The 20,116-nt window shown below is 53.3% G+C and overlaps 1 protein-coding gene across 1 annotated transcript; it reads left to right on the top strand.

Annotated features, from left to right (window-relative positions):
* The first annotated feature begins 903 nt into the window (after positions 1-903).
* Gbx1 (gastrulation brain homeobox 1) lies at positions 904-19,714 on the top strand. The gene is made up of 3 exons (XM_046429762.2): positions 904-1,075; positions 1,118-1,657; positions 17,145-19,714. Exons 1-3 carry the CDS (start codon positions 904-906, stop codon positions 17,696-17,698), a joined length of 1,266 nt encoding a protein of 421 aa, XP_046285718.2. The 3' UTR covers positions 17,699-19,714.
* The last annotated feature ends 402 nt before the right edge of the window (positions 19,715-20,116 follow it).

Raw genomic sequence — 20,116 nt, 5'->3', positions numbered from 1 at the left:
AATAAAGAGAGGAATAGGAATAAAAAACGAGGGCGGGGAAGGGAAGAAGAGTAGGAGGAAGGAAAAGAATGTAAAGGATGGTAGAAAGGTGGAGGGGGAAGGTGAAGGAATGGTAAGTACTGGCACAGTGTGGGCACTCGAGGAAATTACCCAGACACGAGAATAAGAGACCAAGGGAAATTGGCCACGGGGGAGAGAATGAGAAGAAGGGGAAGGGCCAATGCCTAGAGAATGGGGAGAGCGTGCGATGGGGTGGGGAAGGCGACCGAGGAGGAAAAGGGCCCCACACAAGTGGCCCTAAGCCGCGCGCGCGTCGCTGGGGCCGAGCGCGCCCCCTGCCGTCCCGCCGCCCTCAGCCCGGCTCTGTCCGCAGAGGTCCTGTCCCGCCCGCGCGCCGGGTCTTGGGGGCCACCAGGTCCTGCGCTCCTGGACCCGGAGAAGGGGCGTCGGGGGCAGGGAGACGTGCTGAGGGTCCGACGCAGGGCGGCGGGCTGCGGCGGGGTGTGGGCGCTGGGGCTCTGCCCGCCCCTCCGGCGCGCCCTCCTGGCTGCCGCCCGCGCCGCATCCACGCCCGGGCCCGCTGCCCGGTCCACGCCGGGCCGCCACCCGCTCACCCTCCGAGCCGGGCCGAGCCCGAGCCTGTGGGCTGAGTAGGGGGCAGGCTGGCTGAAGGGAGGGGACCGGCCCAGCAGCTGCCGCCGCCTTCTCGTCGGCCGCAAACTTTCACAAAGCGGCGTGTCCGGCCTCATCAATCTCCATTAATAATAGTTGGTTGGGCCGCTGGGGGCGGGCGGGGTCCCGGGCCGGCCGGGCCGCTGGGAACCGGCTGTGCGGAGGGAGCTGGAGCCGGGCGCGGCGGCGGCGGGCGGAGGGAGGAAGTGAAGCGTAATTTGAGGAAGATGGATGAGTCCGGAGGGCGACACCCCCAGCCCGCCCGCCCGCCCCCTCCCTCCTTATGAGAGAGGGAGCGCGGCGCCGGAGCCACACTGCGCCGAGCCCGCGCCCCGCCGCCACCTCGGCCCGGGAGCCAGGAGCGAGCCCTGCGTGTCCGCGCGGGGCGCCCGAGCCGCGGGGCGCACGGCGGCGCCCGGAGGGGAGCGCCCCGGGGCGGCCGCAGCTCCGGGCGCGATGCAGAGAGCCGGAGGCGGCGGCGCTCCCGGGGCCAGCGGCGGGGGCGGCGGGGTCCCGGGCACTGCCTTCTCCATCGACTCCCTGATCGGGCCGCCGCCGCCGCGCTCTGGCCACTTGCTCTACACCGGCTACCCCATGTTCATGCCCTACCGGCCGCTCGTGCTGCCGCAGGCGCTGGCCCCGGCGCCGCTGCCCGCCGGCCTCCCGCCCCTCGCCCCGCTCGCCTCCTTCGCCGGCCGCCTTACCAACACCTTCTGTGCGGGGCTGGGCCAGGCCGTGCCCTCGATGGTGGCGCTGACCACCGCGCTGCCCAGCTTCGCCGAGCCGCCCGACGCCTTCTACGGGCCCCCGGAGCTCGCCGCCGCCGCCGCCGCCGCCACTGCCACGCGAAACAACCCGGAGCAGGGCGGCCGACGCCCGGAGGGCGGGCTGGAAGCCGACGAGCTGCTGCCGGCCCGGGAGAAAGTGGCAGAGCCCCCGCCGCCCCCGCCTGCGCACTTCTCAGAGACTTTCCCAAGTCTGCCGGGTAAGTGCTGGGGCCCACCAGGGCGCCGGGCGGGAGGCCAGTTCACCTGGAGGTCCCAGACCCGAACCTGCTTGGAACCCCGGGACCTGCCTGGAGCCCTGCAGCTCCATACCCCCAGATCGAACAAGGAATCTGCGGAACCGACTCCAATACAGTTCCAAGCACAGGATCTCTAGGTCCCCAGACCCATCCTACTGCTCTGCCTGTCCCCAGACTGCTGGAAGCCTCACCAAAGACTTTCAGCACTCTCTTCCAAATTAGTGTCTTTCCTCCCAGCATTCTAGCCTCCGGGCTCGCCCTGTCGCCTTCTTAGAATTCCTTCTTTTCTCTCTTCTACCAGGAGTAGAGAAGCTACAAGGGTGGGATTCCTGGGGACACCAGCAGGGCCCCAGGATGAGCGCATGTTCGGAAGCTGTCGGTTTGGTAAGAAGGACTGTTCTGGCTTCCGAGGGGAGGACTGTTTGACCTCCAGTACAAATGGCCAGCATGAACTGTGCGGCTGCAGGTTCAGAGGGAGGATCTCAACGGTGTCTGTTGCTTAGCCTAGAGGTCAATTCTGAACCCACAGGCTTAGAATTCAGCCTTGAGAAACCAGGTAGAGGGATACCACCAGCTGATGGGAGGAGAAGAGGCTACAGGCTGGGCTGAGTTGGGTGTGGCCTGAAGACCCATAGTTGAGAATCTGGCTGAAATGCTGCTAAGAGCCCTGGATCCTCCATGGGAGGATGCCCTGCAGAGACAGTATATGAAATGGAACCCGACTTAAGATCAGTTCACTTAGAACCCTCTTGTCCATGCTAGGGGTCCTTAACCCCTAGGAGCCACAAAAGCTTTCTCCTATCCAGGTAGATGCAGGTGTTCTGAGATGTGATGCTTACATAATTTGGTGGACCTTATTTAAGAAAAATAAGGTTAACATACAGGTAGGTGTAGGACTGTGAAGCTAAACTTCCTTAGCACAGATAAATCTGCTTTTGCTCAAACATTCACTGTATCCAGCTTAGCAGGTAGGGAGGACCCCAGAATTCCTGGGGGCTGATTCTAGTGGAGACAGACATCCTTGGCCAAGAAAGGCAATTCTTGGGTCTCTCTGAATTTATCCAAAGAGCTAATCACTCCTCCAGACTCTGAGGACTGCCACAGAGCCTGTCTTCCCCTCCTCTTACCTCTTGGTTCTGGGCATTTGGGCTTTGAGGATTCAACTGTTGTTTTCTTTTTTCATACCTGGCTAGACCAAGAGGATACCAGGAAGTCAGAGCAGCATCTCCCAAGAAGGACCATAGGGAGAAGACAGAACACACCTGGAGATGAGAGGAAATGTCTGCAAGATAAGAGGGTGGGAGTTCTGTAGAAGCCAGCAGGTGATCTAAAGAAGGAAGGATTAGCAGGATTCTTAGAATAGGATGGTCCTAAGGCAGAAAAGACCAGAGGACAGGTCATAAAAGAGATGGCTGTGGAGACAACAGAATCTGGAGGTAGAGCAGACACACCTAGGAAAGAGATGAGCCGGAGGGAGAGCCCAGGTAGAGCCGACCTCAGAGGAATATGCCCAGCCCGAGAAGAACAAGCAGCTTGTCCAGTCTTAGGTCTCCTCTGTTCCTCTTTTGACCATTTTGTATAATGGGGGCTTTCTTGGCGTAGATCGAATATTGGCTACAAACAAGGTATTGATAGAGAGGAATAAGCAGAGGGGGGAAACGAAAGAGAAATATTGAGGAGGGAAGAATAGAGGACAGAAGGAAGAAATGAGCTGAGTCCTGGGACATCAAAAGAGATGATGAAATGAGAGGGCTGTCTGTCAGCAGAGGGTCTCTGTATAGGGCTAGATGGAAAGCAAACAATTCCATTAAACCAAAAGTGTGTGTGCATGCGTGCAGAAGAGTCCTGTCCTGGGAGGAGTGGAGAGTGCTTAGAAAAAAAAAATAGTGGGCAAGGTTTGAACACTATGAGTAATTTTCCTTAAAGGGTTTTCGATACTGGAGTGATGGGAAACCAGAATTTACATAGAAATGATGAAGGGGAGATCATCATCCTAGGAAAATGTTGGAAATAAAAAGAGACCCATGTGTTGTTCTTGGAATGTGGGCCAGGGGCTCTGTTATTAAACATGGTGGCAGAGAGACCTTGCAGGGGAAGGGTTTTGAGAGTCCTGCCTTAGCCTAGAAAGATACACCGTGGGTCGTGGTAGGTGCCGGCTGGGCAGCAAGGAAGCCGGTTTCAGAAGAAACATCCACTCACACCCACTTCCCCAGTTGTGGGTTTCCCCTGAGATAGCTGCAAAAAGAGAATGCAGTTCCAGAAATATTAGGCATAAAATCCATCTGGGGAGGGAGTGACGGTACATGGCCCACATTGAAATGGTGGGAAAACCAACCCTCCAGTTTGGGATTATGCTGGAGTATTTGGGATGAAATATGCTGGGAATAATGGGATTGAAACCTCCAGAGCAGAAGAGTCTGGGGAAAGAACACAGTCTTTAAAGTGACAGAGGAGTAACTGCTCTCCTGGTGGGGCATGGTGACATTGGGCTGCAATTATTATTAATTTATATTTGTTTAACCTTTTACTATTACCAGCCCCTTTAAGTGAACTTATAGTGACAACAGGCCAGTTTGGAGAATGAGTGAAGTTCTTTTCTTTGGGAGTTACAGGGACTTTTTTTTTTTTTTTAAGTTGGCTGAGAGTTAAGAAAGACACCACTCTCTATAAGAATTGATGAAGGAAAAAACAAAACTTCATTATGATTTGATTGCAGAGGTGGAAGCTCTCTTAACAGGTACATAGAAACACGGGGTGGAAAGATATTGAGAATGGTTGATTGAATAGAATTCTAGGTTTGGCACATGGGAAGCAGTGGGCTAATGGGAGCAAATCTTTTAGTTGAATGATAAAGTGGAGAGAATTTTGAACTGACAGGGAAGATTAAAGTCTGAGTTAGTAGGGCTGGGGTGTAGCTTGAGGGTAGAGAGCTTTGCTTAGCATGCCTGAGGCCCTGAGTTCCATCCCCAGCACTGAAAAGGAAAATAACAAAATACGAAGAGCCCAAAATAGTGCTGACTAGTAGAAGCTATATATGTAATTTAAAGGTTTTTATTAGTCATGTTAAAAAGATAAACAGGAAAAATTAGTTTAAAAATGCATCTTATTTAACCCAATATGTCCAAAATAATTTCAGCATTAAACATATAAGCATTAAAGTGAGATATTTTATATCTTCTTTTCATACTAAGTCCTCGAGATCCAGTGTGTATTTCAGACTCCCAATACATCTCAGTCTGGACCAGTGGTGTTTCAGGTGTTGGGTAGCTGCATGTGGCCGGAGGTGTCCATATTCAACATAACACACCTAGAGATCTCTAAGAGCAAAGTTAGGTGAAACTGCCAGGGGAAGGAACTGTGGGCTGGGGTGGAGACTGAGTCCTCAACGCAGCAGGAAGGAGAGAAGAGAGCAGTGAGATCTGGATGGAAGGAAGAACAAAGCTCTGCCCTGAGTGGGATGGGCGGGGGTGCTCTGAGTCTGAAGGTGGGTGAGCTCTGGCTGAGAGTGATCCGAGCTGACTTGTGTGCAAGTCTGCAGATCAGCATCCGGGATGAAGGAAGAGGATGCCTGCTGTGTGCTGGGGCAGTGATGAAAAAAGCTGTCTGTTTAGGGAAAACTTTAAGTTGGGAGTATCTAGAGCAGTCATTCATTTGCAGAGAAGAAGGCTGGATTGCCTGGCTACACAAGCTAGGAAGTGTGGGGGGTGGGGGTGGGGGGGAGGTGGGTAGGTGCTCCATATAGACTGTCAGTCAGTGGAGTGTGTGGATACAGGAGGGATGATGTGGGTGCTGGGCTTGCGAAGAAACGAAAGCAGTCGCATTTGGGGTGATGTGGGAGAGAGGAGCCTGGCATAGGACGAGCCCGAGAGACATCAGGGTAATGAGGACGACTTAAAAAATCAACAGAGAAGACTTGCTAATTTCTGAATAGAAATTACAGTCATAGTGGTTATCACGCAGGAGACCATAAAATGCCCAAGGAAAATGGTCTTTGAGAGCTGATTGCCTTAAGCTGGGGATTATAGCTGGGGACATTTGGCTGACCAGTAGTTGGTTTCTGAATGGGTATCTATTATAAATGTCAAGATATGGTGTTTACTTATGACAGGAAAACAGGAAATGATGATGGGATGTGCCACCAGAGACTTCTGTTGCTAGACATGGGAGGAGATTTTTTGGAGGTGACAGGGAGACCCAGACCAGGTGTTTCTAGAACTTTTGAGGGAAGCACACAGTGAGACATAGAGAAGAGTACATACTGCCTTAATGGGATGGAGGGGGTGCCTTCTAAGGAGCTGTGACACATGGGCTCAAGCCAGCTTTGTCACCCCTCAGCTGTGTAACTGACAAATCACTCATTTCAGTCGGGGAAGATTATTGTGTGCCTATTCGTGGATTAGAATGTTCTGAGTACTTTGGGAGGTGCAGTCTTGTAACGTCTCTAGGCTTCAGATTTCTCATCTGGAGCAAAAGTGTTCATTCAGGTGATTGTTAGTGTCCCTTTCAATTCTGTGTTTAAAGTAGGGATCTCAACAGAATCTGGGGAGCCTCTGTCAGAGGATCTGTCAACTCTGGGTGGGAGAAAAATTACTTCTTTATTGTTATTAACTTCTAACTGAAATTTGGTCTTTCTTTAATTATAAATGTAGGCCAAAATCATCTGAATTTCAGCAACATGTGAGGCTGTGGGTACTGATAGAAATTCCAGATTCAGCTGGGCACAGTATTGTGCACATATAATCCCAGCAATGCAGAAGGCTGAGACAAGAAGATTTCAAGTTCAAGGCGAGCCTTGGCAACTTAGCAAGATGCTGTCCCAAAATTAAAAAAAAAAGAAAGAAAAGAAAAAAAAAAAGAAAAGGGAAATCACAGTTGTTTTCATGTAAATTAATGATTTTTGGAAGGATCTTATTTAAAAAAATTAATCAAGACCATGAGTATGGGCTGGGGGTGTGGCTCAGTGGTAGAGCACTTGCCTAGCATGTTTGAGGCACTGGGTTCAATCCTCAGCACCATATATCAATAAATAAAAAAATAAAGGTCCATTATCAATTAAAAAAAAACATGAGTATATCACAAATCCAGTTTTAAATGTCTGATAACTGCAATAATATAATGGACTTCAACTATTAATTCTGTGTGTTTTATGTTATGTACCTAAAAGCATTATCCCGAGACAGGGCAGGTGGGCTGTATCTGCTGGCCAAAGGCACTCATGGCACAAAAAGAAAATGAAGGACCCCTAGTGGAGAGACAGACCCACAGTGACAGGGCCGTCAGGGGAGGACTGGACAGGATGCTGGGCTGCCACGTGCCATGGTGAAGGTGGCACTTGGCAGGGAGTGGTGGGGGCAGAAGGGGAGTGGACAGAGGGGCCCTCTACAGCAGCGTAGGTATGGAGACAAATCCTTCAGATGATGTGGAGGAGAGTTCTTCTGCTTAGAGTGATGGGCATGGAGTCTGTCCTGGGCATAATGGGAGAGAGGCAATAATTGGAATCATGAGGGGACATATTTTAATTAGAAAGAAGGAGGAGCGTAACATTAGGAGCCGAGTGCCCTGTATGGAGATAGACATTACAGAAGGAAGCCGTCGGCTGGAATTCTGCCTTGGGAGAGGAATTGGGGGAAAGATCTTTTCTGTAAAACTGATTTGGAATCAGGAAATAGAAGGGAGAGAAGTGGAGTAGAATGTACAGAGACCTGGACAGGAAGGCGTGGTAGGAGGAGAGAACTTTATTTAGAGGGAATGAGGATGTTCCCAGGCTGGGTAGGAAGAAGCAACCCTGTGAGGAGGCCAGCTGAAGGACAGGGGTCCCTGCATGGTGTGCTCAGCCACCGGCGGCCTGTGCTCTGAGCTCTGAGTGGTGCAGAAGGGTAGGAAGCCTTTATGGAGAGCCAGCTGGCGCGGGGGAGATTCCACGGTAGAGGAGCGTGGAGCAATGCTGGGCAGGTGGGTGCTAATTGGAAGAGAGGGTGGTGGGGAGAGGGATGCCTGGATTTGCCGTGACAGAGAGTGGCCGCACTGGTTGAATTCAGGGGTGATGGGAAGAGACAGCCCTGGCCAGCAGGGTGGGCTGGTCCTTGTTGAGGAGTGGAGCAGAGGGCTGTGGATCCCTTGTGGACCAGGGTCATGAGCAGAAACACCATGCAAACACCATGGGCATGGCGAGAACTGGGAAATACTCTGACCCCAGGAGCTGGTTGGTTTCTTGGCTGAACTGCCGAGGAGGTGGGCTGATGCTGGGAGTCACCAAGAGGGTGGGGCTCTGTGCTGAGTGCCGGGAGAGAGGGATGCAGAGGCTGAAAGGAGGAGGGAGGTGTGTTGTCCTGAGAGAAAGGTAAGCATTGCTTTGTGCTGGGACTACCAGGATTCCAAGAATCACACCTTGACACTCCAGGTCCATAGCTGAGTGGGCGTGGCCAAGTCACACCTGTCCCAGCCCGGCATCTTGAAAATTAGGGATTTGAATTAGTGTCCCCACAGGTTGTTTCCAGCTCCATGGTTCTGTTTGTACCTGTAAGGACACTTTATTAATGAATCCTCCCTCCCTCCCCACCTCACCCCCTTTTTTTCTTTGAGGTGCTGGTGATCAAACCCAGGGCCTCAGCGTGAATTGTTTCTTTATTTTTACAAAAGGTGCCTGAGCCAAGGTCCAGGGAAATTCTGTGCTTCCCAGTGCTTGGTGGAAGGAGGAGGAGGCAGGCTGGTCGTGTGTTTTGAGGTCTGGCCTTAGGGTGAAAGCTTTGTCATCAGGGACTGGGTGGGAGGCATCCCAGCTGTGGCTGTGCACAACTCTGATGTGAAACCAGTGAGAAAAACAGGAGAGAAGTGGAAGTAGATATTGTCTAGGCCCAAAGGGTTGGGATCAGCCGAGACTAAGGTTACCTGGTAAGGAAGGAAGTAGTGAGAAAAGGGGAAGTTGAGCTGGGCGTGGTGGCGCACACCTGTGACCCCAACAACTCTCGAGGCTGATGCAGGAGGATTGCAGGTTTGAGGCGAACCTTAGCAGCTTAGCAAGATCCTATCTCAGAATAAAAAATAAGAAGGGCTGGAGATGTAGTTCAATGGTAAAGCACCCCTGGGTTCAATCCCCAGTACCATAAAGAAAGAAAGTGAGAAAAGGGAGTCATGCTATGGAATCGGTTTCCAGCCTCTGGTCTTCCTCCATGTGTTACAGTAGTTAGGCTAGAGGGACATTAGGAGAAGCCTGTTTACATTAAGTGATAGTGAAGAGGTGTGGTGGGGGCAGAGGCAGGGACAGGCTTTGGTCGAGAGCTAGGCACAGATCGATCTCTCTCTCTCTCTCTCTGGACCCAGGGCCTCATGCATGCTCAGCAAGCACTCTACCACTGAGCTATGTCCCCATCCCATAGGGCACAGATCTCGGTGCCACTGTTTCTCTGTGATCTGCAGCAAAGTCCTGACCTGGGTCATTCCAGTGTCCTCTCCAATAAAATGAGGGCAATAATGCCTTGCTCACAGACTTGCAGCTTAAATGAGAAGATCTTTGTGCAGTGTCCTGAGAGTAATAGGTGCCCAAGAAACTATCATTATTGTCCTTGCCCTTGAATAGGTGGGAAGCTCTCCAGGATTCAGCTGGAGGGCTCTGTGAACTGGGGACGGTGTGTGGGATGCCTGATAATGTGCCGTTAGGGACAGGCATTCCTAGGCGGGGATTGAAGGTGCAGGTGTCCGACAGCTGTTACATGGGGCTGGCCAGGGCAGAACTCCTACTGTCTAATCCGGGTGGATTTCCAGTGTCTTTGGCTCTTTCTCCTTCCTCTGGGTTCTCCTGCCTCATGTTCTGGTGTCCTCTGGAGACCGCCGACTGCCCAGAGCCCCTCTGCTGTGCCTCACGGGGCCTGTTCTTCCTTACTGTCTATTTAAAAAATATATATTTCTCCTTTTTTCTTCGCCAAGATTCCTCTTTGCTCATATGTCTGATCTGTGTTAGGAGCAACACCACTGGATTCAACTAATTCATACGCAGTTTCCTAAAAGTCCAAGTGAACTTCACACTGGTGGATCCTTAGGTGGTAGTGTTGGGAATTAGCTTGGGGTGACATGGAGGAGTTACTATGGGAGGGAGGGGGGCAGTGTGGGAGTCAGGTGGTCATGGCGGCTCCAGTGACAGCGTGCCACCTAGGTCCTTTCAGCTGCTTGTGATGGGAGCTCACCCTTCATGTGGACTAAGGTGAGGAGACATGGATTCATGTGACTGTGGAGGAGCCACGGGCTCAGAAACGCAAACGGTGCTGTTAGGTCTGTCTCGCTCCCTCTCCGACTTCACTTCACCCTCTCCTCAAGACCAGGCCCTTCGAGGGCCGAGAGGCAGGGAGGCCAGCGCACAGGCAGCTCTGAGTGTTCACAGGTGAGCACCCAGTGAGGGTTGTAGTGTTGGATCAGCCCAGGAAGGACTGGAGTCCCCAGGAAGGCAGCATGTTCAGTCCCAGGCCCAGGTCACAGCTGGCAGACCCACCAGCTCCTGGGTGGGAAGAGGAAGAGGGACCCTAAAGTAAGGATGCTGTCACTGAACAAAGTAAGGATGCTGTCACTGAACAAAAGTGGGGAGGGACCTGGGCGGAGAAAAACAGCCCCATGCAGACACCAGAGAGAAGGGTGAGACCGGCCTCAGCTCTCTTTCGGGATGCTTAGCTTCCTCAGTGCCACTAGTTGCAGTTCAGGAGGCTGAGACAGGAGGATCCCAAGTTCAAAGCCAGCCTCAGCAACATAGCAAGGTCTTAAGCAACTTAATGAGACATTGTCTCAAAAAGTAAAAAGGGTGGGGGTGTCACTCAGTGGTTAAGCACCTCCAAGGAGTGATGGGATCCAGGGAACAACTCGCTGAGGATGCAGTTGGAGGCAGTTGACAAACATGTACCCCTCGGTGAGGCTGGCTCTTGGCTCTGATTCCCGCTGGACTGGGGCTGGGGCTCAGTGGCAGAGTGCTTGCTTAGCATGTGTGAGGCCCTGGGTTCGATCCTCAGACCACATAAAAATAAATAAAATAAAGGGTATTGTGTCCATCTACACCTAAAAAAAAAATTTATTTTTTTAAAAAAAGAGCCCTACTGAACTGTAGAAGCCACAAGAAATTGGTGTTCGAACGAAACTGTTTCCATAGTTTGGCTACATTCTTTTTAAAGTTAGAAAATGTGTTTTCAAATAAAAGGAACATTGGCTCGTAACATGACATCCTACAAACAGTAAGGACAGAAAAAATCAAGAGACAGACCTGGTGGGGGTTTTGTGTTGGGGCCGCGGGGGCAAGCCAGGCCTTCCTATGGCAGCTTCCTATGGCAGTCTTCTGTGGGCACCTGGAGTGGGGGACTTTGGTGGCTGGCCAGAGCCTGTAGTGGTGGGGGAAAGGAGGAGGTCTACACTTGGATTCAAGACGAAGCTTATTTAATTAGTGAGGCATCTGGGGAGAGCTGTTGCCTCAAGTGCAGGGCAGGCGGGGGGGGGGGGGGGGGCGTGATCTCCTGGAAAGGACAGAAGAGGCTGGAGATTTAGGACATCAGGTGCAGTGTCCCTAGCTATGGGACTTTGGAAAATCGCTTAGTCTTCTCGAATCTCCATTTTCTTCACCTGAAAATAAGGTTACTAACTCCCTAGTCCTCCTAATAGTAACAGTAGATCAAGTCACTTTAGTGAGGGTAAAGGGAGATAATAAATGTGTTTTGAAAAGTTAAAGCTGGGCTGGCACACATCTGAAATCCCAGCAGTTCAGGAGGCTGAGACAGGAGGATCCCAAGTTCAAAGCCAGCCTCAGCAACATAGCAAGGTCTTAAGCAACTTAATGAGACACTGTCTCAAAAAGTAAAAAGGGTGGGGGTGTCATTCAGTGGTTAAGCACCTCCAGGTTAGTTCCCCAGTATCAAAAGAAAAAGAAAGATTGGGGGGCTGGGGCTGTAGCTCAGCGCTAGAGCACTCACCTAGCATGTGTGAGGCCCTGGGTTCGATCCTCAGCACCACATAAAAACAAGTAAATTAAGATACTGTGTCCACCTACAACTAAAGAAAAATATAAAAAAAAGAAAAGAAAGGTTAGGCCATGCAAGGTGCTCTTGACCGGGGCCAGGTCAGCCTGCCATGAAAGGAGCCCTGAGCTTCTCGTGAACCGGGGGGGCCTCTGGAAGGCAGCAATGGAGAGAAAACCCTTGTGTGTATCTGGAGTAAAGAGTGCTGAAGAGGGGGCTGCGGATGTGGCTCAAGCGGTGGTGCACTCGCCTGGCATGCGTGCAGCCCGGGTTCGACTCAGCACCACATACAAACAAAGATGTCGTGTCCGCCGAAAACTAAAAAATAAATATTAAAATTCTCTCTCTCTCAAAAAAAAATTGTGCACTTTCCAGTTTATACATTATACATCACTAGATCCACACATTTAAAAAAAAAAAAAGAGTGCTGAAGAGCCACGGAGAGAGGAGAAAGTGGAGGGCTGTTCCTTATGCACCTGAAGTTAGAGGAGGGTGTGGCCTTAATGGGTACAGGCCACACTGGAAGTGTGCTGGTGGCCACCAGTGATGGGAGAACGATCTGTCTCAGAACAGAGCCTCGTGCACTGGGCATGGCGATGGACTGAGCCTCCAGAGCTGGGACTGATCACAGCTACACCTCTTTGGGGAGATGGCAGAGGACCTGTGTTTTCTCCCACCTTTTTGGGGGGGTGGTGCCACGGGATGGCACCAGGGCCTCTAGCACACTAGGCAAGTGCTGTGCCACTGAGCTCTGTTTACAGCCCTTCTCCCACCTTTGACACCATGGGGAAAGGAGAGGTGGGCCTGGAGGATCAGGAGGAGGCTCACTGTCCTGGGAATGAGGTGGGCTGTTAAGCTGTTTTTTGAAATAGAAGAGTCACATGAGGGACATCTACCAGTAGTAAAGCCAGTTGATTTTCTGTAAGTGATAACAGAGCAGGGGTCGGTGGCTGGATAAATGAGGGACAGCACAGGGGCTAGCTGGGTTCCTGGGGCCAGGAGTCTAAAGTGACCCTTTACTCCCTCGGTGGCTTTCTGTCATCTTTGGTGTCTGTGACCACAGGACTCCCTTCTTCTCAGTGTGAGTGTGGTGCTGTGTTCTCTTTCTGGAGGGGAATACCTTCCATGGAGTCTGTGGCCCTCAGTCTCTTCCCCAGCCTGACCTGACCCCAAGGTGGAGCTCTGTGTCCCTGGGCCACTGGCCTTCCTCTGGGAAGCCACCTTTGCAGACTCACCCTGAAGCCTGTGCAAGGCTCTTGAGTGGGATTCATGCTCCTGGCATGAACTCTGTGAGCAGTTACGAGTCACACATTGTGGTATCTGTCCCTCCGATCAAAGCATCATGAACCCTTCCTGTCTCCTGCCTGTCCCAGCCATTCCCCTGCCCAGAGACCATGCTTTCCCGCAGGTGCTAGACTTACAAGGGGACCCCAGCACACTCAACCTTGCTACCAGTGATATTCCCACACACAAAGGACAGGACCTTTCTGCCTGTTTGGCTACCTACCTAGCACAGTCAAATGGTTCTCAGTTTTAAGATTTTCATTTTGCTGACGGTGTTATCAGAATGATTATTTGACATGTAAAATTTTCAATGAAAAGTCTTCTTTTGCCTATCAAGTATTTTTTTGTTGTTGTTCATATCAACCAGTAACCACATCTGCAATTGGAAATTTGCTTTTATGGATATTTTATCTACCAAATCTAAGTACTGTAAATCAAATTTTGTAAACATAAATTTTCTCAGAAAGGTTTGCTACTTCTGTCAGTTTTTAATCAATAACAAAAATTTAAGTGACATTTTAGTTTTGTTTGACCTTTTTACTACTAATATTTGTCATGAATCAGATAAAATGATTTGGCCGAGCAAGGTGACACTGACATGTAATCCTAGTGGCTCAGGAGGTGAAGGCAGGAAGATCTCAAGTTCAAGGCCAGCCTCAGCAACTTAGTGAGGCCCTGAACAACTTAGCAAGACCCTGTCTCAAAATAAAAAATAGAAAGAACTGTAGGTGTGGCTCACTGGTAGAGCATGCCTGGGTTCAATTTCCAGTACCATATCCACCCACACCTACCCACCCCCCCCCCCACAGGAAGCAGTTGGCATGTCTTCTTCAGCTGTTAGGCTTGCTGCCTTGTGAAGGGTCTCCCTTTGCTCAGTGGTTCCGGGGCCACACCCTGGGCTTTGGCTGTGGGGGTTCTGCGGCTCCCCCTGCTGGTGGAGCAAAGAGCAAGTGCAGGGCCAGAACATCTTGCTTGGCTCCAAATGCAGCAATATTCTGGGTGAGGAAGTGGGGTATTTTTTTTAAAAGCACCCTTGCTTTCCCTCCTCCAGCACTCACCTCCTCTCCTTTCTCTCGGTTCTTGAAACTTTTCGGCCGTCTCTTGTCTGGTTCGGCATTTTTTTCAAGCCATCTCCACCCACCTGTCCCCAGGCTCTTCTGCCTTGCTTGGCCTTTCCTCCTCTCTCCCACTCCTGGCCCGGCTCACTCATTGTCCCGACGCTGCTCCGCTGAGACTTGTGGCTGTGCTTTCCTCTCTCGGTGGTGCCCATCGCCCCTCCCCCACTCATTCCTCCAGTCCTTATCTGAGTCCTCAATGTCATGATCATAAAGGAGCAGAGACACTCCTGCCCCTGCCTCTCTGCGTCCCCCGGGATGGAGAAGGAGAGACTGTGAACTTGTGCTCCTTGGAAGGCCTTAAAAGCAGCACTAAGGGTAGCCTCCTGGTGGGGGCTTGATTTTGCTGATGTCTGAAGACAGAGGGATGGATGAGGTGATCTCAGGAGGGCTCTGCCGGGTCCAGAACTGGGAGCCTCCTCTCAGTCATCATCAGCTTAGATTTATGGGACGTCCCTTGGGTGCTTGGTGCTGTACAGAAGGGTTCCATCCTTCAAGCCCTGAAATCCAGTTGCTGCCTTTTTAGCACTGTTTAAGATCGTCTTGCTGGGCTGAGTTTTTATGAGCTCTCATCCTTCGTTCTGTTATTATTGAACGCAAGGTATGTTTTAAGAATCAAAGCCAGAGGACTTAATGATGCTGTGGGATTGTCCTTCACTGTTTTCAGCACCCAGTAGTTTCCTGGGATCCTGTGGGCTTCCTCTGCGAATGTGAGGGAGGCCGGAGGCCAGCTGGGCAGTGGGTAGGGTATTTATGGGTGTGTCTGATGGCACGGAGCTGAGGTGATGGAGAGGCATGGCAGAGGAAGCAGCGGAGATGGAAAGAGAGATGGAGAGGGGCGAGCACACACCTGGATGCTGGATATCGTTTCTCTTATTTAGCTGACTACTGAGCGCCTACTCAGTGCAGATCACTGTAAGATGCTCATGATACAGTGAATAAAACATCAGAATTCCTCAAAGCTCATATTCTAATAGGGAGCGGCAGCCAGAGGGGTGGATGAAAAAAGGTGGTGGCATGTACCATAGTGACAGGTAGGTCACTGAGGGGACATCAGAATGTCAGGGGTCCGAATCCTAAGGGAATGTTCAGGAAGCTCTCAGTGGAGGAGCAGGGAAGCAGCCAGTGCTGAGGTCCAGGAGGATGGAAGCCAGCGAGGAGAAGAGGACACTGACGGTCTAGATGGTGGTGACTTGGACCAGAGGCAACAGGGAGGAGAGGTCCAGCTCTGGGCGTATTTGAAAGGTGGATTTGTGAGTGGATGTGCTCCATGAGAGGAGTGAAGGGCAGCCGCAGATCTGGTTTGAAGGCAGGAGGATGGAGTGCCACAGAGATGGGGAGGACTGGGTTGTGTGGGAATGGACAATGGTGCGGGGAAGAGCCCTCAGTAAGGGGGAGGAGGGAACCCAGGCTGAAGATCTCACAGGAAGTAAAACAGGTGGCCGGCGAGGAGACGAGGTGGGTGTTGGGAAGCCTGTGGCCGGTGGCCAGCACCCCCACCACATCAGGGCAGGGTTCTGGAAATGCAGGGCTGAGCCTGAACTGTGGCTGGTCAACTCAGGAACGGGGCAAAGGGGAGGAAGGGAGAGAGACAAAGCAGGTTGGGGTGTGTAGTAACAGGGCCAGATGATCCTGGCCTCTAGGGAGAATGTCACCATGGCCCTTGAGCAGCAGGTGTGCACATCCGCAGCAAGGGATCAGCAGGTCAGCTCTGGAAGCCTCTGGAAGCTTCTGGGCCTCAGGCAGGTGGGGAGGGACCACACCCAGGACCAGCCCTGCCTGCCAGCAGGAGGTGTCTGGGCAGTGTCCCTGCCCCTCATTGCACCCTGGATTTAGCCAAGCTGCATTCTGAACTCCAAGCAGGCTTGGAGGGGGTGTGTGGTAAGTGACATCCCGAGTGCCCACCTTCACGTGGCTCACAGGTTGTCCATGGGCCCTTCTTCTTCCCTAGCGGATGATGGTCTTTTGACTTTCTGTTGTTGGGCAGAAAACGAGGGAGTTTGGGAAACTCAAGCACTGACAACGTTCATTGTAGTCCTGGCAAACACATCAGTGGGTAGATTAAAACCAAAGGTGGAGTTAGATTTCAGAACTATGTGTGGGTTAAACGTTTGTATGTCTGTGATCGTGAGTAATCACTCATCTACTAAACGAGTCAGAATTCCTTCTGCACATCCTTCCCTGTTTTTCCCGCTTCACTTCTGTCCCCACATTCCCTCCAGCCCTCGGCCAGTGTCAGACTCTGGTCCTGGGGATTCTGAGCTTCAGCAGGAGCTGCTGTCTGCATTGGCCAGGAGAGAGGGGAGGTGGGAAAGCAATTCCGTCACTTTGGAATTAAGGATGAGGACCACCAGGGGATGGGGCTGAGTAACAGGGAGGAAGGTTGGGCACAGACAAGGAAATGGCATGTGGCTGGGAGCCCCTGTCCTGGCTGGGCAGTCTGGACAGGAATTGGGAAGGGGGCTTGAGACCTCCAGTTCCCAGGTCCTTGGAGTGTCTTGGACCCATATTTAAGGAGGGTGTGGGGAGGAGCAGATGAGCCTGAAGATCCGTCCAGAGGTGTGTGAGGGTCTGTGACCTAGCTCTGCACAGAGGGAAATTCTGGGACAGTTCCTGCAGCTGGGCGGGATAAGGACTCCTGGGGGAGCAGCAGGCTCCTCTCCTCCCACATTTCAAATCCAAGTCAGTGTCCCCTGGCTTTGTCCTGGGGCCCGGTGTAGGAGGGACACTGGGCCCTTGGTCCTGGGCTGGGAGAGCTGGGTTGCTGGTATAGAGAATGAGATGGGCTGGTGGGAAAGTCCGGGGGCTACTGTCCACTCCATTGCCTGCCCCCCTTCCTGTGGTGACGTCGAGCTGGTTAATACCTTTCTTCCCGTTGTCTCCCCTAACCCTCTTCCCGCTCCCCACCTGGATGTGCCTGTCCCCTCTCCTGCCACCTCTTCCTTTCCATGCCGCCTCGTTTCTTGCCGCTGCCCCCCCCATTCCTGGCCGCGGTCCCGTTGCCCCCTCCACCCTGTCTTCCCTGCCCGCTCCCTCCCCATCCATTGGTTTCCCCGCTCCCCACAGCAGAGGGGAAGGTGTACAGCTCAGATGAGGAGAAGCTGGAGGCCCCAGCGGGAGACCCAGCAGCCAGCGAGCAGGAGGAAGAGGGCTCAGGCGGCGACAGCGAGGACGACAGTTTCCTGGACACTTCTGCAGGGGGCCCTGGGGCTCTTCTGGGACCTAAACCGAAGCTAAAGGGAAGCCTGGGGACTGGAGCTGAGGAGGGGACACCGGTGACCACAGGGGTCAGCGCCCCTGGGGGAAAAAGCCGCCGGCGCCGCACGGCCTTCACCAGCGAGCAGCTCCTGGAACTGGAGAAGGAGTTCCACTGCAAGAAGTACCTGAGCCTGACGGAGCGCTCCCAGATCGCCCACGCCCTCAAGCTGAGCGAGGTGCAGGTCAAGATCTGGTTTCAGAACCGCCGGGCCAAGTGGAAGCGCATCAAAGCTGGCAATGTGAGCAGCCGTTCCGGGGAGCCTGTCAGGAACCCCAAGATCGTCGTGCCCATACCCGTGCACGTCAACAGGTTCGCTGTGCGCAGCCAACACCAGCAAATGGAGCAGGGGGCCCGGCCCTGACCCGAGCAAGGACCCGCGGCTGGGCTGTGCCCACACAGGAGGGACCGCAGCGGGGAGAGGCCCACGGTGCTCCCCGCCCTGAGACCTTCAGGGCCACAGGGGCTCCGGGTCTACTCGCCAGGGAGGTGCTGGGACTGGGGTGGACTCCTCGGGCCCATGGGGCTTTAAATGCTCGGGGCCTGAAGGGTTCTGTGGCTGATGTCCAGGAACAGCTTCTGACCAAACGGAGGAGCCCAGGGCGACACCAGCCCAGATGGATGGCAGCTCCTTATTTATTTTATGTAAAGTTTGTATATATGGAGCTGTGTCTCTGTCTGCACTCCTAAGAAGCTTCGGGAAAGGTCTGTTTCATCGAGCCTCAGCCAGAGTTCATTCCATCCTGCACTCGGCCGGCCGTGGGCAGCGTCTCTTCAGTGCAAGGTGTGGGAAGAGATGGCTGGAACCACCACCAGCAGCCTCCAGGGGGACCACTGCTCCCCTCACCCCTGCCTCCCGCTTGGCCCTGCTCCCACGTCCACCCCTCACCTCCGTCCACCCCTCACCTCCGGCTACAGCCACTGTTCCTCCTCCAGGTAAACAGGCCTCTTTGGAAGAGGTGGCTGACTTCAGGGGGTGAGACTCACTCCCATTTGTATTAAAGCTAAATGACGGCACCTGACCCTCAATGGCTGGTGAGTGTTGGGGCCAGCTAACTGGCTAGAGGTCGCCAGTCCAGTCAGTGACAGGGGCAGGGTGGGGCTCGCTCACACTACCTGTGAGTATCTTAAGCACTGGGTGCAGAGGACACAGCCACCAGCAACCGAGTGGCCTCTGCTGCCCTTTGTATTTCAGATGCGAGGGCCCAGGGAGGGAGGACCCATCTCTGGTGCTCTTCAGCACTGTTTCCGAAGCTTCAGGTACTGCAGCCTCTTCTGCTACAGAACAAGGTGGGCATAGAGGGGTCACTGCCAAATGGAGGGGACAGGAGCCAGTCTGATGGTTCTGGAAAGGTGTGTGCTGTGGGGAAGACCAGAGCGAGGCTGTGGGATTGGAAGGGACGATGTTGGTGGATAAAGCAAACACCCGAGCTACACCCTCCAGACACACTGCACAGACTGCAGGCAGAGGGACTGTTAGGGAGACCCGCTGAGGCCGGTTCACGGCAGGCCAGCTGCTTGGGAAGAACTTGGCCATCTTGGTGGAGAGGAGAGCTAGTGTGAACAGGCCGTGGAGAAGACAAAAACAGCAGGCTACAACTAAGACGGGAACCCCGGGTGTTCAAGTCAGGGTCAGAGGGAAGCCAAACGCCCCACCAACCCCCGTACCCTCCTCAGAGGACCAATGATAGTTCCTGGAATGACAAATTAGTCAATGTCTCATTGACTTGTCTTACGGCTCGACTGAGGTTGCCCTTCCTGAGCAGCTTGTCTCTCCCAAAGCAAGCAGCCGGGAGCTGAGGCTGGTCAGTGACGATAGAAAGGTCTACTGTTGAGTGAGGACCCCCAGGCCCAGGCTGTCTGTGTCCCTCGGCTAAGTTTCAGCTGGGCTTCTGATTACAGCTTAAAGTATGAAGTCCAGACCTGCCGGGTCCCTGGCCTGACCTGCCAAGGCTAAGTCCCCTTGGTACCTTAGGCTCACCCTGCACAGGGAACCAACAGGATTAGGTTGTTTTGAGGAGATAAGTCAGACAGAGGTTGACAAGGACAGCTCTGTCCCTTCAGCAGGGTTGGGGCAGAGGCTCTAGCTCGACGCCCAGTGTGGAGGGCAAGTGAGCACTGAGCAGAAAGGCCGGAGGGACCAGCCACCACCAAGGCCACTGTGTGTCTCCCCTGGCTCTGTGCCTGGCCGAGCAGGGTCCCGCCGGCCCGAGCGGCTTGTCTTGAGGGAGTCTGGAGGTGACTGCGGCTAGTGTTTCCCAAGTCCAGGAACCCAGTCCCACACACCATGGCCCAGGCCCTTCTGCCCTGATCTACGTGTAAGGCTCTTAACAGCCTTGCAAAAGGGGACGTGGACAAAGAAATAAAACCTGGTTTCCTCTCTGAGTAGCGTTACTTGGTTATTTACTACATGTAGGCAGGTGCCCACGCAGGGCACCAGCCAGCACACCTGCCATGTACCCAAGAGGCTTCAGGAAACATGGGCTGCCAGCAGAGTGGTTTCAGGAACGGGGAACAACAGGCTCCTGAGAGCTGGGACCTGAACTTAGCCAGTTCTTGTCCTTCAAGAGCCAGTACAGTTGCCCCTGGATCCCTGGAGAAGAGGGATATGGTGAGAAAGAAAGGCAGAGGCTCCTGTCCTGCCCCCAGCTGGGCAAGCTGCTGGTGGGCGTCCAGGTGGCTGCTCTGCCACCCCCTCCCCTTTGCTCACAAGCAAAGCCCAGGCCCCTGTGCCCCAGCCGCCTCGTTCAGCAGCTAGCTGCCCACCCTGTGGCATCAGCTC

This window comes from Marmota monax, unplaced genomic scaffold (genome assembly GCF_021218885.2).
Source record: "Marmota monax isolate L192 unplaced genomic scaffold, Marmota_monax_Labrador192_F-V1.1 WCK01_AAM20220418_F8-fsc00193, whole genome shotgun sequence".
NCBI lineage: Eukaryota > Metazoa > Chordata > Mammalia > Rodentia > Sciuridae > Marmota > Marmota monax.
This window is presented reverse-complemented; position numbering and strand designations above follow the sequence as displayed.